The 17,898-nt window shown below is 37.3% G+C and overlaps 1 protein-coding gene across 7 annotated transcripts in view; it reads left to right on the plus strand.

Moving 5' to 3' along the window:
• LOC113044287 (histone deacetylase 5-like) overlaps nucleotides 1-17,898 on the plus strand; it is a 71,568-nt gene that overhangs the window by 16,726 nt on the left and 36,944 nt on the right. Inside the window, exon 1 of one of the 7 annotated variants that reach the window (XM_026204131.1) lies at nucleotides 6,108-7,497. The exons of 5 other annotated variants lie outside the window; for them this stretch is intronic. In XM_026204131.1, coding sequence (XP_026059916.1) covers nucleotides 7,347-7,497 — 151 coding nt within the window. In that variant the 5' untranslated portion in view covers nucleotides 6,108-7,346. Of the gene's footprint in view, nucleotides 1-6,107; nucleotides 7,498-17,898 lie in introns of those variants that run through there. One more of the 7 variants, XM_026204124.1, reaches the window with a different exon arrangement.

Here is a 17,898-nt window from a genome sequence, read left to right on the forward strand (position 1 = left end):
GAAGTAGTCCATGTGACATCAGAGGGTCTGTTAAAATTTGTTGAAGCATCGAAAATACATTTTGGCCCAAAAATATATATTTTTTTACTTTATTCAACATTGTCTTCTCTTCCGGGTCTGTTGTGAGCGCGTTCACGACGCTGCATTGACGCTAATGCACTCACAACAGACATTGAAGAGAAGACAATGCTGAATAAAGTCGTAGTTTTTGCTATTTTTGGACCAAAATTTATTTTCGATGCTTCAACAAATTCTAACTAACCCTCTGATGTCACATGGACTACTTTGATGATGTTTTTCTTACCTTTCTGGACAGTATACCGTACACACAGCTTCAATGGAGGGACTGAGCTCTCGGACTAAATCTAAAATATCTTAAAACTGTGTTCCGAAGATAAACGGTGGTCACACGGGTTTGGAACGACATGATAGTTTTTGGGTATTTTTGGGAAACACACCTCAGGGCTCCCAAAATTTCAAAATACCTGGTAGCCCTTCTACCTCAAATCTATCCAGTTTGTGAACCATTGGTTTCCACACTGGTTTCGTTAAACAAAATTTTTTACAATTTTTTTTAAAAGATTGACTCAAAAGAATCATCTGTTCACGAATCAAATCATGAACTTGCATTACCGAGCCAAAGATGATCTATTGTTGAACATTTCCAATGAATAAAGACTTTAAGTTCATCTGTAAAGCACATAAAGCTATTGTCTGACTTTATAAACTTTGATTTCATGTATGATTCGTATGAATCTGTTAACTGAATGCAAAGTGTAAATTCTAGAAGAATGTTTGTGTCATGATTATGAGCACGTATGCACTAGGAGTTGCTAAATGAACAGCTGCTTGTATTTTATTTTATTTTTATTTTTTTTACGGAAAATCAGTCGCGGTATTGGTTGAAATCCCCAAACTGTTTACTTAAATATTAAATGAATAAATGACATCAAAATAAAAGTAATCACTGGTAATCTAAAATACTTTTCAGATGTAACTGTAATCTGATTACCCCTTATTTAAAATGTAATTATAACGAAATATAGTTACTCATATTTTGTATTTTAAATACGTAACGCCATTACATGTATTTTCTTGCTCCCCAGCCCTGGTCATATCTGTAAAAGAGTGCATCGTGTGTGGAAACCCTTGAGTTCTATGAAAAGTATGTTTTTTTGTGGATAAACATCGTAAAATGTGTACATCCACAAATGTCATAAAATCTCTACTGAAAGCATTTGCTCAATCACATTCTTATATCCATTTGCACAAGCCCAAATGCTCTAAAAATAGCATTTTCCAGACATAATTGCAAACATTAAATGTATGTGCATGTGCTATTCTTCATCCATAATTTTTTTTTATACCTCTATTTCCATTTGCAACTCAACTTGCAATGAGCCTGGTTTGTTGTCTGAAAAGTGAGTGGCACAGGGGTCAGTTAACACCGCTTTGAATTAGCCAACCTGTTCGAAACATTGATTTCTCTGGAATACCGCAGGACGCTGTCCTCCAACCCAGAGGATCCTGTCATTACCTGTATGTGTTAATATTTAGTGGAATGGGTGGAATAAATACACACCAGTCTGTATGTGTATGTGAGCGTGTGTGTTTGCTGGCAGGGAGGAGCATTGCAGTTGAGGCTGTGCAGAGAATGAGTCATTGCAGCTTTCTATTTGAGGAGAAAGAATCTGTATGCGTCCCCTGTGCCGTGTCTGTGTGTGAATCCTCACTTTGGGTGTAAGTGCATCAGTCTATGCCTTGATATGAGTCATCAAATGAGGATTCTAAAAAAGCTTGTTTTTCTCGCTGTAAATGTATACAGGCACCATATCAGGCTTTCATGGGCAGTTTAATGATACATCTGTCTGCATTTGCCTATGTATGTGCTCCGTGTGTGTGTGTGTGTGTGTGTGTCCTTTAGACCCCATTGCAGAGCAGAACTGAAAGCTAATTCTCTTTGCCTTTCTCTCACAGGAATGTCTGTCAGTCTCTCAAATGAGGACATTTAAGAAACAATTTTGCAAACTGGAGCTAATTTCTCATTCCTTCCTGGTGATTCGTTTAATTTCTTTCATTGGGTTTTTTTTGGACTTGACAGCACTTTCAGGATTTAATGGATAATGGATTTTGCGGACTTGAGAAATTCTCTTTGCTCATAATCAAGACAGGTAACAAATCGCTCCTCAATCGGGCAGTTGTTATTCAGGTGGTATCGACGTTTTAGATCGATTCGTAGTGGAATGATCCCACAGCACCGACCGGGATCTTTGAGCACCCGGGCCTTATTCAGGTGCAGCGACATCACACCAAAATTAAAATGCACAAAAAATGATGTTAGGGTGTATATGTTATTTAAAATACATATATTGTATGTATGGATACTGTCACTTGAATACTAGATATGGATATTGGGGGCAGTTGTGGCCTAATGGTTAGAGAGTCAGATTTTTAACCCAAAGGCAGCGGGTTCGATTCTCAGTACCAGAAGGGATTGTAGGTGACCAGTGCTCTATTCTACCCTCATTACCATGACTAATGTGCCATTGAGCAAGGCACCAAACCCCTGTGTGTTCACGGTGGGAGTGTGTGTGTGTGTGTGTGTGTGTGTGTGTGTGTGTGTGTGTGTGTGTGTGTGTGTGTGTTCACTACTCACTGCTGTGTTTGTGCACTTGGATGGGTGAAATGCCATACTTGTCTACACATCACTCACATTTTCACTTTCACATCTTACTACTAGCAGCGCCATCTAGTGGCTGTGTGTGGGACACCCTTAAAGGGATAGTTCACCCCAAAATATGAATTGAGCGATTTAATCCAAGTCTTTTGAAGGGGCACAGTCACTGATGAACAGATTTAATGTATGCTCAAATATAAACATTGATCAGCAAGCAATGTTCACAGCATTCAGAAACTCAAGCGTGCTTGCTTGGCGTGGAAGAACTAGTGAGGTTTGTTCTCGCGTGTCACAAAAGTATGTTTGAGCCGATTACATGCTTGTATCTGAATATCATAGGATCTTCAAAAGAGATTAAACTGCTCGATTCATATGGATTTATTTTCTTTACAAACCGTTTGATATCCTACAGTGCCTATAAAAAGTCATGTTTTTATGTTGCATTATGTTAAACTGATTTAAATGACTTTTTTTGCACATAAATCTACGTCCCACTCACCATAATGACAAAGCATAAACCAGATTTATCACAACTTTGCAAATTTATTAAAAAGTAATCTTTTGAAAGCTTTTGAAAACATCACAATTCTTCTCTACAATCCGCACAGTGTGGGATGAGTTTTGTCATTTGCAAAGCTAAATGAATAAATGTAAAACTTGAAATTTTAGGGATTGGGGATTAAGAACAACCCACTAACCCTGCAGTTATCGTGATGCTTGCCTTAGCATACTTAAAATACATTTTCCTAACATGGCAGCGGTCCCAGGACAGTCCCCGGTAAGAGAGTTGGTTATCTGTGTGAGAAACTGCTGTGTTTTTCTTGGCTTTGTTTTAATTAATCCCATCCAAACAGAGACTATTTCTGTGGGCTCGTAAGTGTGAGCTAATATAGTCAATGTTATTTAGGGTGGGAGAGAGAGAGAGAGAGAAAGAGAGAGTTCACATGCTCCTGAAGCTTCAGCGCATATTTCGCCCATCTGTCCACAGCCACAGTGAGGAACGGCCACATTTATTTGCCATTCTTTTTCAGCGTCCAAGATTCCTTCAGAAGCCAGTGGCGAAAGCTTACGGCTAGCTTTGGGTTGGCCTTAATTGGGTCAGGTCTGGCTAAAGGCGAGAGACTAGCTGTCAAACAAAGTCTGCTGCCAAAGTCCTTGACATTACCAACATGAGTTCATCACTTGCTGAAAAAAAGGGCTTAGAAAACAAGTGGTGTGCTCTCCCCACCTTCCCATGGCTATATATAAGCCCAACTAACGTCAGAAAGCCCAAAAGGTACATCCACCTATAAATAACAGGGGCGGCTGGACACTGAAGCCAACAGACGAGACTGAAGTTAAAAGGACTATGTAAAATGTTTGACGTCCATGCAGCTCTGGGACAGAGAGCAGTTAAGCATGCTTGTAACTTAAAGAGCAACAAGAGCAGAGTCTAAGTTATTTTCAAGATGAAAGCATGCCCTGCACACACACACACATACATATATAATTTGTGTGAATTTGTTGTATTTAATGTTTAAATATTTATTTTGAATTTGATTTATTAGGTGCAAAAATGTAAGGTACAATTTTTAATGTGAACATTTAAATTGAATTTGTTTTGAATTATTATTTTTTTGCACACGATAATATTAATAACTATTAATATGTTACAATTGTGTTCATAAAGGTTTAAATATTTATTTTAAATTTAATTCATTTTTATAAAAACAAAAAGGGAAATTTAATGCCTTTCCAAATGCATGGACAATCCATTAGATAACACTAATGATAGTATTGAAAATATATTTATTTTATTAAATGTTTAAATTATGCATGTATTTACCTAAAAATCTTAATTTAATATAAGATGCATTTTTTGCACTTTTGTACTTTTTAAATGCATTTGTGCATACTTACATAATACAATATTACATTTGTTTTATTAAATACATGTTTCAATATATCTATTTATATACTTTTAGTTATTATTATTTTATTGTACTACATGCTGTCGATTGCTCATAGGCAAATCATGCCTCACAAAACTTGTTTCTATTTTCAGCCTTGCTTCAAATGATGTGTTAGCCCTGCTAGGGGTGCCAAAACATTTAATGTTGAAGTGGTTTGATTTTGCCTGAGTAAATACACACACATAACCTGTATTTGCCCTCTTAGATCATGCCCTGTGGCCAGGCAGTGATAGGAGATGCTGGGTACATGCACATCTGTTCCATGTTGTTTTTAAATGCGTCTTTTTTCAAACAACTGCTTGACAAAGCTTCTCTTTGATCGTTGCCTGCTCTTGAGCCAAGTCCATTTTAACTCTCCAACACACTTGTGGTCATGGTGACAGACTGCTCTAAGAAAAACACGTCAGAGGTCTAATTTAGACGTTCTGGATAAATCTTACCATTTAATATTGGTCTGGGACCAACTTTCCTTGCATGAAATGTTTAGCCATCATTGTAAGAAAACTGTGCGGTTTCAGATTTGATTCTTCCTCTTATTTAGTCTTGACGCATCTTTCCTGGAGCTTTGTGCTTGTGCAACAGGTCAGTCTGTCTTGGATAATAAATGCGATGAACTTGCGCTAGGCAGCGGGTCCATAAACTGATGTGGAACATCGATGCCCGAAAAACTTGTCATAAATCAACTCCAAGGGCATGAAATCAATAGTGCAATTCATAATGGATGTATTATGCTGCCCTCACACCTAACATAACAAAGATTTAGTGCATTATTGATTTAAATTCACCTCCAAACATCATTGTAGTCTTTTTGAATATTGAAATGGTCTTCATTATTAATTAAAAAATTGCCTTTCAGCAACACAGGAGCCACATATTATATTGCATTGCCCCATTCATTTTGGGCACTTAATAATGCTAATAATCGTAACAATAAAATGAGTAATAATTTTTATGTAATAACTATTTATTTTTGTTTTTATTTATTCAAGCCTGTTAAAACTTGAAAAAAAAAGTAAAAATGTAAAGCCCTGCTGCGTTTTTGCACACTTCATTGGATAATTAACATGTAATACATTTACATTTTGCTAAATAAATGTTTAAATATTTATTTTAAGTTTGATTTAAGTGCAGTTTATATAATTTCATTATTTTGTAGATTTTTTTTTTTATGTTTAATATTTGTTATAGTAAATATGTAATATTTTTGTATAAATACATAATGAGGTAATACATTAAATATGTTATAAAATTAAATATATTATATTATAATATGTCTTTTTTTTCATATCGTTTGAACACAATTTTATTTTTATTTGTTTCTTTGTTTTATTCACAACTTATTTTACTGTTAGAGTGAGATTAGAGCGCTCGGCATATCACAGGTTTGGTAATGCTGCATTGGCTGCCCTAGTCTTTTGACCCACATGTGCTTGTGAAACAGTTACCCTTGTGTTCTCTGTGTCAATAGTGCTGACGCAGATTCCTCGTGTATGAAGGAAGCAGTCCTCTGTATTAAAAGCGCAGATTTAAACGCTTGTGTTTCAAACGCATGAATTAGTTCCATTCATTATGGCGTGCATTGGCACGAACCTAGCAGCGCTCGTGTTTTGTTTTGTATCTGGTTTGCCCTTGTGCTGGCTTGTATTATCGAGTTAAACTCAGTTTGGTCTCACTCCTCCAGTCTTGTCACGGTCTAGTGTCTGATTGGCTTATTTTTTTAGCTCCTATTATTGTTTTTGGCTCCTTTATTTACATGATAAACAACCGACCATCCCTTCTCTTCCATCTTCAGTCTCTCTCTCTCTCTCTCTCTCTCTCTCAGCTCCCGACTCTATTTATAGCGCAGTCCCGCCCCTCCCCTGTCGCTCGGCAGCTATTTCCAGCAGCCTGAAGCAGCTCCAGTCTGTTTGTAAACTCCACGTCTCTATACCTCTGCTCTCCCGTTCGCCTAACACAGTGAGTGAGGGTGCAGATTTTCGGCTTTGAACAATTACACAAAAGCAACAGTCGCACACTACGGAACAGTCGGACGCTTCTGTTTAAGCCCATTCATCAGGAGAGTGACTTGTGTGCTGTGCTGTAAGCGAGGACTCGTGCAGAGAGGCGAGGGGAAGGAAGGAACAGAGCAAAAGTCTCCCAGCGATCTACTTAGTGATCGTCTCTCCCATTCTCTCGCTTTCATCTCATCCCGTCGCATTTCATCATGGGGAAGTGGCTCTTTTGGAGTCCGCCGAAACCACATGTGTGACTTCAGACGTTTGCCGGATATATGCACGCTCAGACAGGGATCTTGGATACAAGCCACACTTGGACTTGTCGGTGTGTATTAGCAGTTTGTTTCTGACATCGACAATTAGACAAGAAGGCGATGTGGTGTATGAATAGACTCATTTGTGTGGCTATAAAGCTGTGAGTTTGAGTGGATAATTTGAGAATTTGTCTACAGGGTTTCCTTTCACGGATACCATTTCTGATTGCATTTGTTTATTGATTTATTATTTTTATTTTTTGTTTATTTATTTTTTTCTACCATGGAACGAACGGGCAAAGCAATGTTCGATTCTTTGCATGCATGCACCTTTTGATAAAGGAAGTGGTGCTTTTTTCCCCTCTTCCTACAAATGTGTTGACCTTTTTGGATGGAGAGCCGGCTGGCATCTACTTTTTCACGTTAATTTGTTTTTGCATTAATTGAGTGGCGATATTTTGAGACTGGCATGCTTTTGAAGCCAACCGTACCGGGACTGTGCGCAATGTTGCAGACAATTTATGAGACCGAGTCCTGCTTCTCTTCAGACAGCACATCCAGCAGAGAGCGACACGTGGAGCTGCTTTCTCCGTCCAGAAGCACCAGCATGCCCGGCACTGGTGAGTTGAAGAGAGCGATGGAGAAGAGCAGATACACAAGCGCAAGCGTGCATGAGTATACGCGTGTTGTTTTGAAAAAGAAAGAAGGGTGAGAGGTAAAAACAGGCTTGCACTGGCTGCTATTGAAGCAAACGTTGTTGATGTTTGTTTGATAGAACAACAGTATTGCTGTGGCTACATCTTGACTTTGTATTGTCTGGGTCAGACTCTGTTTGGGTAAAACCATGAGGGTCATAGTGTAAACCTGGATTGGGCACCCTTAAACAAATGTGGCTGCTTTTCCTTCACGCAGTACCACAATCAACATCACTCTTTTGCACAGTTTCTCATTGCATTCTCTTAGGCTAGTTAATCTTTTAAGTTTGTTAAGTTAATATGGAATGCTCTTGTGAGTGTTAAACCCGGTAGATGCAAATGTGTTGTGTCATTTGCGAAATGACCACTGTGACTTTCAACCTAAGGACTTGACTTTCAACTGTTTTTAAAAAAAAACTTTTTTATTACACTTTAGTTTCCGGTGTCTTTGTTTAAAGCGATTTAAAGGGATAGTTCACCCAAAAATGTCATTTTTGTCATCATTTACTCACCCTCATGTCTTATCCAAACCTGTATGAGTTAATTTTCGCATGTTGAAGACTTTTTGAAAAATAGTGGGGGATAAATATTAATTGAAAGTCATTGGCTACCAGCAACTGTTTGGTGACACACATTCTTCAAAAAATCTTCTTTTGTCTTCAGCTGAAGAAACTAATACAGGTTTGAAATGACTTGAGGGTATAAGTAAACGATGATTGAATTTTCATTTTTGGGTGAACTATCTATCTCTTTAAATACTGAGTAATGTTAGTTAACAGCATGGGTGTAAGGTAGGGTTGAAGTTAGGATTAGAGTTTGGTTTAGGGTTTTTTGCATGTAATTATACATAATGTACTGTTATTACTATAGTAAGTGCATTTACAGGAATACTGTAGATTAAAGTGTTGTTGTTCTTTATGTTGTAAGATGTGTAAAATGACCTTGTTCCTCAGAGTTCGAGAGGGTCTTAGCCTTATTTTGGCAGAGTAAACTTGTCTCCCGTCCTTGTCAGAAGTGACGTCAACATTCCCGTCAGAGCTTTGTGAGGTTCGGCCATCTCTCACCTGCGCTTGAATCAACACAGAGGAATGACTGTATAACAGTGTGTGGGTGTGCAGCCACTTCCTTTCTCTGCACCGGGCCTGTTTATCTGTCAACTGTTCAAATAGATAGATACGCTGTTATTATCAAGTCCTTCACCTCTTTAACTGTAAAAGCAACCCCTTCGTACTGGTTCGAAATGTATTAAGGCAGTTCTCTGTTGATTTGGAGTGACAGATATGTGTTACAGTAAGGGTTCAGTCTAGTGTTGACAGGGCTATCCAAGAAAATGAGAAGGGTATTACTCCATCCAAACAGCCGAATCCCTCACAATCTGCAAAAAACCACTGAAAAGTCATCTCTTCCATTAGCATGCTAACTGCCTCCTCTTAAAAAATAATAATATTATAATAATAAAATATATATAGTAATATAATAACTAAAAATTATATGCCTTCACCTTTTCTTTTCGTTTATTATCCTTTATCCCTTCTTAGCTTTTAATGTTTTGAATGACGATGTTTTTCTTAATGAAGTACTACTGAGTTGACACATCGTTTTGTGTTTACAAAAAGAGTTTTGAAGTGGAGAAAAAAAAATCCTGCTCTTTTCCAAACCCCTCTTATGAAAATAAACTGTTGTTCACAACTTTTCACAGAACGTACCATGATCATGTAGTCAGCACTCTGAGAGCATTATCACACTAAATCCTTGATTCCCATTGGAATTTTTAGCTCTATTTGAAAAAATATTAAAACCCTCTTTAAGATTCCTGTAAGATCCTACTGAATGAACTGCTATTTTTGTTGTTGTATTGGAATAATGTCTTGATAATCATATATGTTATTTTTGGGAACTCACATTTGTTTGCACTAGTTAATGCATTAGGTATTATGAACTAACCATGAATAATACTTCTACAGCATTTATTAATCATGGTTAATGTTAATTTCTGTTGATCAAAAATACAATTAAAACAGGAATGTTGTAAAATATTATTATAATTAAAAACTAATTTTCTGTTGGAATTTATTATAAAATGTAATTTATGTGGTCTGTGATGACGAAATTGAATTTTCAGCATCATTACTTCAGTCTTCAGTGTCGCATGATCCTTCAGGAATCATTTCTAATATGCTGATTTGCTGCTCAATAAACATTTCTTATTATTTCTTACAATTTTGGAAATAGTTATACGGCTTAATATTTTCTGTGTAAACCATGATAGTTTTCTTTTTTTCAGGATTCATTGATGACTAGAAAGTTTAAAAGAGCAGCATTCTAAATATTTTTGTGACTGTAAATGTAAATGTCTGATCAACACTGTCCCTTTTGATCAGTTTTGCTGTGGTGCCCGGGGAGCATGTCTCTCTAATCATTAGGGCACAACAGAGTGCTGACATGTCTAATTGTCCCAAAGGAAACATGACACTCATCCACATCTGCTGTAACATCATGTACAGCATGTGTCCTGATTATGCAACACAATGTATAGGTAGTGCTGGGGTTTGCACAGTTATTGTGCTCGTCTAGACACATGTCTGCTGCACTGTGAAGCACTGTGAAATATCCAGCCAGGAGGTGTCTGACATATTGATGTGATTTTGTTCAAGCAGACACTTTTGAATATGCAAACCCTACAAACAAATTTTTGGGTCCAAAAATAGTGCTTTATTATTGAGGCCACATGAGTTCCCCTGGAACATTTCTTTGCAGATTTACAGGATAAGCTGAGTTGATCTTCTAAACTTGCTGAACTGGGATCGAATCATCATAAGTCGATACTCCCTGAGGAGGTTTTTAATTAATTATACCTGCACTATGTAATGGAAAAAGCCTTGCAACATCAAGCTGAATCATTATGGATTAGGTGGATTGCAGATTTGATGACTGACTGGTGGCTGCTTGTCCCAGTTTTTATGTGATCGAAAAATATGTGACTGTAAAACAGCCCTAGAGAATAAAAGAACACTTTAGAAAGTAACTTTAAACTGTTGAATTAAAAAGGAAGAAAATCCCTGCTAAAAATAAATGGGTGTGATTGGAAATAAATTCAGTCTATTGAACCTCTTTGGTTCTGTGGTCCGTGTTTAAACTGTGTAGCAGAAATACAGACCTTAATAGCAGTTTGTATTGTGTCAGTCTCTTCAAACAAAAGGAAAGAACAGTATCTTTCAAATCCGTGACAGAAACTGCCAACACTGGAGCCGAAACAAATGCATTGAATCGGTGCTGATTTATAAATGAATGGCATGGCTTTGAAATAAAGATGTCTCATCCATATGCTGATGGTTCCCTGACTCACCTACACTCTTTAGTTGCTTTAGATATGATGTCATTTATGTTCCTCTCATAAAGCACATATTAAAAAGGTCTTGCGAATTTCCTATATGTCACTGCATTAATATCGATATTTTCTGGTGAGAAATGGGACATGCAAACAATGCTACATCAGTGATACTGGGTGTTGTGTTGGCATGCACGTGCCATCTGATTTATATGCCAGAACTAGCTAATGGATTTAGCCAAACCGTCTGGAATTGTCATGCATGGCCATGCTGCCATTTGGCATGGGAGAACGTTGCCAATAGATGGTCATGTGAAAAGGCCCTGACTCGTTGTTGAAGTCTATGTGAAACACAAAGTGCTATGGTAGCAACCCATTTGACTTCTGTAACCAGTTTCTTGTAAATTAAACACTTATTTTTATCTGTCTTTGGCCAGTGTTATTTTTTTTATTATTATTTTTTTTACATATTGGGTCAGTAGTTTAGATTTTTACTTGTCTGCCAACATTTTCACTTGGCCAACCACCAGAGAATAATGGATTGATGATGTCACATGACACACATCACATCGCTTCAGACCAACTTTATTGTCATTTGGAATGAATAATGCAGAAATAATAAACTGTGAATTTAGATATTGTAAGGCCAAGGGAAAGGTAAACTTTAGGGCTTTTTAGTAGTTTTTAGTTTTTTTTGCATCCCAAGTTTGCTTATTACTTCTAGTTGCCAAAATGAAGAGCTCCTCTAAATTTAGCTGTATCGTTCCCACCACAGCTAGTCAGCTATGTCTCCCCAGTGATGCCCCGTGCTATAATAAGCAACCGGCATGTCACGGCTGTTTACAGGCCTATGGTCCCATGTCTTGAATGGCAGCTGGAGCACTATGGGAATGCATTAGCCCCACACACTTTATGGTCTTTCAGCACCTACTTTGAGATCTGTTCTCAAACTGCAGTGCGCTTGATGTCGTGGTTGACAGACGATCTAAATGAAACAAACGTGAGTCAGTCAGTCAGTGATTCAGTGGAAGATTCAAATGATCAGTTGTTTATCTGTTGCTCTTTTTTGTCTTGCAGATATCGATTCTACATTTGTGTAGGTGTTCATTTGACGGGTTACAAAAGTGCCAAATCGACAACAATGCGAGGTTGACGCAAAAAAGTACAAAAATATGCTCAACATGGGAAACGATGAATTTAAATGTACTCCAGTAGTTCATCATAAGGAGATCATAGCGGCAATCGGAAGCATTCAGATTGAGGAGGACATTGTGCAGCCAAGTGGAAATAGAATATGCATATACTGCAAGCTGTTCTATTTGTACCCTACACATGAGCTAATAATATCTCACTGGTCTCATTTTACCTATTATTGTTGTTTAGTATAGGATAGTCCTATAATAGTGCTCAGGTATGTTTCTGGATGCAAGATATTGTAGACAGCGGTATGTATAAAGTTGGTGAGTATTGAGGCCTCTTTACAGCAAGTCTGTTCTTTATATCATTGTTGGAAGGGTACTAGGGTTTTGCTAGCTGGTTTCTGGGTGATTCCTTATGGCCTACAGTAATTCAAAAGTGCCACATCCATGTAAAAAAAAAAAAAATTCCCACAAGTATTGTGTCCAATACTCAACAAACTTTGTTATTGTATGTGTCATCATTTCAGAGGCAGAGAACACATTGGATGAGACTGAAAGTCAACAACTGAAATGTAAAATCTTCATTAAAGATACATTACTGCTGTTAAAAAAAAAGTACAATGTTTATTATTCATTTTCTTTTTGTATGGCATATGCTTTAATTAAGCTGTCAAACAACAAAAGGAAAATTTTCTTTGCATTTAATGGAAAATTATATAAGTTGCATTCAAGAATCCATCGATGAGCCCTCAATAATGGCAGCAATGAGCATGCATTCAAAAAAACAATGGTTTTGAATTTTAGGCTGCTGTATGTTGTTGGCTTGCCACATCCGGTATTTCTGTAGTGGTACATCTGATGTGTAGATTCTCCATTTTCAGTCATTTGTACTGTAAGATTTAGCAGTAAAGTATTTTTTAAGCTTTCTGTGCATTTCATCTTCGTCGCAGGCCAGGGTTCTGCTGACACGTGCCGCCAACGTTTTTATTTGATATTCTGCTAGTGAAGATGACGTTCCACTACTTCGTTTACCTCCTCATCTTCATTTCCCTTATCATCTTAATAAGTGAAAGTATGGTTCAGACTGTTAGATGCAGACTATTTTGTTGTTCTTGCCTCTTGCCAAATGACCCATGCCTTTTTAATTCCTGATATCTTTTAATATCCTATACTGGAAATAGTTGAATAAGAAAAGGAATAACCTTTCTGCGACACAAGCCAAGAGTTATATGTGCTGTGGGAATTCGGCTGTTGTGGGTGAATTTTTGTACCCACCAGAAGCAGTCATTGAATCTGAAAACGTTGGTGGTATTCTGTCAGGAATGGTCATTTTTATATGAGCCATCTGTTTCTCTGATGTTGAGACATCAACTGGAAGAGTTTTTCCAATCCCACTCCAAAATGCTTTCAAAATAGTATAGGCGCAGTGAAGGTATTGCAACCACTATTTGAATGAAAATGAATCAGTTTGAACATTTCCCCACTTTATATATATATATATATATATATATATATATATATATATATATATATATATATATATATATATATATATATATATATATATATATATATATATATATATATATATATCTCATGTCTTTTTTTAAAGAGAAAAACCCTCTTTTTCTGCTGGAATACACCCTGCGACCTCCTCTTTGCTTCTTTCTAAAAAGTGGTGTGAGATGAATTCCGCACCACACATTGAAGTTTACCCAGAAAACAACATTCCTCTCATGCAAGCGTTTGACGTCAATGCTGGTGCATTTATAGAACCTGTAAACAGTGGCCGGCACTCAGCCTGCTACTTAGCGATGACATTTCATCGTCTGAATGTTTATGCTTTGCATGCGGCTGCTTCTTCTTCTCTGCTTTTTTTTCCTGCTCATGAAAAGTTGTCCCATTTGAACTAGAGCCCTAAGGAACGGCGGTTGGGCTACGCAGCTCATGGTATGATTGGTAGAGGTTTCGCTGTTGAATGGGACACTGTATTTGGGGTTGATGGTGTAGGAGGGGGGTGATGGGAAATTGAGTTGGTGGACCAAGTTTAGTGCCATGTGATGCCAACAAAGGACAATGGAGTCAGATGTAATTTTGTTTCATGTGTGAGGGGTTGCACTCATTTTGAAAACCATATCAATTTTGAAGAATATAAAAAGCCTTTATTCAGTCATGGCTAAGTCATTTAAAAGCAAGTAACAAGTGACCACACACCGACGCATTGCGGCTAATGAGACTTGCACTAATTTGTCGACTAGTTCTGCCAGTACCAGTACCATTACCATTAAGCAGGTAAATGGCAGTAATTTAGAGATTTGCTAAAAATTCCATTAACAATGTTATTAAAATATTATTCTTTTTAAATACTTGAAAAACTTTTATTAAATAATAATATAAGGTGAGCATTGCATGGCAAAGGTAATTTGAATGTAAAATTTGAGATAATTTAACATGCACAATTTCCTTTTCAATATTGACTTATCCATAGCCAGCATATTTATGAATATTTAATAGTGTATGCATATTTTTGCCTATTTTTACACTCAGTTTTAACTTCTATTATTTAATTATTATTTTAAAGACATTTATACTTTTATTTAGCAAGGATGCATTAAAAGGATCAAAAGTGACTGTAAATGAACATATCCTGAAAAAAATAAGTGTATGTGTGTATATATATATATATAGATATAGATATAGATATAGATATAGATATAGATAGATAGATAGATAGATAGATACACAATTATTTTCTTTACATTAAGATTTTCTTTGTCATAATTTAATATTCATCTAGGTAAAATATTATAACAATATACATTTTATAACATTGTTAAAGGTAATCTTTAGAAGATCCTTTTTAATGCAGTGGATCATAATGTTGAAAAATTCAATTTAAAATGCTTGATTTTTTTATGTTTGTTTTTACTTTTTTATTAATTACATTTTTCTAGTTATTTTTAGAAACAATAATAATAATATAAATCAGTTACTTAATGGTATTAATTTTATTTTTCTCAGTTGCTAGTTGTTTATTGGTAATCAGCCATAGCAGCCTTAACTAGTCTACTAATAAATCTAGTCATCATGCAAGTAGTATAAGTAGGAATAAAAATTGAGTCTCGTGATTAGTGCATGTGCTAGAACTGGCATCCTATCCCAATACCATTAGCCCCTCTATTCCCATCATTTCTTGTCTTCTCTCAACTGTCCTGTAAATAATTAAAAGGCCCACAGTAAAAATATAAAGCTCTGTTCTCTCGCTAAAATTGAAAATAGCATCATTCAGCATGCATGACGTGAACGAATCGACACGCATTAGCCGATAAACATTGTTGACTTCCAGCAGTGTCATTATCCACTTTAATTGACGTCATCGTCCGCATGTCTTATGGATCAAGAGTCGTTATGAACTAACATCATGCGGTGCACAAGCCCTCACCCTTTGCCTTTTTACAGCTGTCTTTTTTTGGGCTTCCACCATAGAACTGCTGGTTTCTTGTTTTCCCTGAGCGAGGGGATCTACCCCTCCTTTAGGCCTGCCAAGGCATCGGAGGTTCCTGGGGACCGTAAATCACACTGGCTGTTTGTAACTCTCCCTTACCAGCTTGAAACCCCAAGTTTAAGCTGCCAAGAAGCTCTTCCAATGGATGTAAATGCAACACCCAACTTTCCTGCACCTCTTTTTTTTTCTTCCCCACAGTTTTGGAGGCAGTGTTGCCAAACCATTGGCTGGGTCTAATGTACTCCATTTGATTCTCTCTCTCTCCTAGTTCTCTTGCTCTCGTTCATCTATGTGCCGTTAACAAGGAGAGGATGCAGAACCGATTTGACAGGGCAGCCTACCGCACGTCGCTATGTGCTATTTCTGGAAAGCAATATTCATGCTTTTTTCTCTCTCTCTGCCTCTCCATCTCTCCTGCTCGTTTCTGAAGCGTAGATGGTGTACCGTTGCTAAAGAAAATAACCATGACGTAAGTCAGGCTCTCTGCAAAATAGCCTTAAAAACAGGGGGATGGTAGAAAGAGCCTGTGGAGCTCAAATAATAAACGCTTCCTCCAGGGAGGCTGCGGATGCAGGAGCCCGTTTCAGTCAAAAAGCAGTAAAATCAATATGAAACCGCAAACTGTTTATAAAAATGAAGCACATTTAAGGGAAAAGTAATCAGTCGTGTCATTTCTGAAAACGTCACCCTTGCACTAAACTCTTAATTGACTGATTGCAACTTTTTCTTACTGTGATTATTTGCTCATTGCCGTGTGGTTTCCACTGACAGCTTTTATTTGAAGGCAAACCACCATGGACTCTTAATACATTTAGCTTTTTTCCATTCTGTCCTGAAGATTGTTGGTTTATAGTACACATTTATCTCGCTCTTGCTGCGTGTGTGTGTGTGTACGGTCTCTGTATTAATATATCACAGGTCTGCACCTTCTGAGCCTCTAGGTTATTTCTATGCTGGGGAAACACGTCCCATGATTCACTGCTGTCCCAAAGCTTACCAACAGAGATGCTTCTGCAGAACAGAGGGAAGTGCAGGCACATTTATTAATGTCTGTCCTTCAGGTCCTTCCTCAGTGTCCTTAGCTTTTCTTGCTCTCTTTGTCTTCTTTGTCTCTTATAGGTTTGCGAGATAGATAGATAGATAGATAGATAGATAGATAGATAGATAGTTTTTATATTCACTTCAAATTATATATATGTGTGTGTGTGTGTAGTATCTGTATTAATTTCAAATTATAATTTCATAATACTGTATATTAGAATATAAATATTTTTGCTTTTAAATGTAAAATAATATATTTAATATATTAAGTCTTGTCTAACAATATAATATATACTTCTCTTGCTCACTTTGTCTCTTTGTTTGTATAGTGATATAGAATTATTATTAGAATAAATACATTTCCAAATGTATAAACCTTTCCATATACTTAAAAAAAAGGTCATATAATTCAATAAATTGATTCTTGCAGATTGTGACAGACAAATAAGTTTGTAAATGTTACAATATATATATATATATACTTCTTTTGCTGTCTATTTCTCTGTGTCTCTGCACAACAGGGCTTTAGACTGACTGCTCAGACATTTATTAAAGCTCTTCTGGCTGGAATGCATGGAGGAAATGGTGTCAGCAAATTGTGTCAGCTGTAAATTTCTCTTTCAACTGAGCTCTGAAAACAAAAGGACGGCCCTTCGGGAGAGAGGAGAGGAGACGTTAGGTTGTTGCTGCCGTGAGGGACGACGTCTGTAAGGATATGGTGGTTAGATGTCAACTTAAGAACTGTTTTTTCACTTGAAACTTATCCTTGAAAAAGGTTTTGGTTCTTCGACTAGATTCTGTAATGCATTGACAGATCATCAACTGGTTAGATGCTGGTTTAGATCATAGCACATCGGTTCACATCTATGGAAAATCCCTGCTTGCAGTCCCTGGGCGGAGCTTTAATTACATTATTGACAGGCCATCAGCATGATTTTCATGAGGGTCCTCAGGTCAAAGGCCATCTCTGCAAAAAAAACTATACACAGCGTTCATCACCGACGTTTATAGCTAGATGGAAGAGAGCGAACAGTGCGATAGAGAGATGCACAGAGAGCCGCCTGGAAATGTAGCGTCCTAAAATAGATTCGCGCTCTTTTAAAAGCGCAGCGTGCCCCCCATTCCCCACCTCCCCCCTCCACTACCCCCAGTGCATTATTAATCCAGGGCTATTTATATCTGCGCTTTTCGCAGACAGACTGTGTTCTGTCGCTGCTTGTGTTTAATCTCTTCTGGGAGTGAAGGGGAGAACGGGGGCCGGGAGGAGGAGGAGGAGGCGAAGGTGTAGAGGAAAGCGAGGAAGACGGGGGAAG

Source organism: Carassius auratus, chromosome 3 (genome assembly GCF_003368295.1).
Source record: "Carassius auratus strain Wakin chromosome 3, ASM336829v1, whole genome shotgun sequence".
NCBI classification, from domain to species: domain Eukaryota; kingdom Metazoa; phylum Chordata; class Actinopteri; order Cypriniformes; family Cyprinidae; genus Carassius; species Carassius auratus.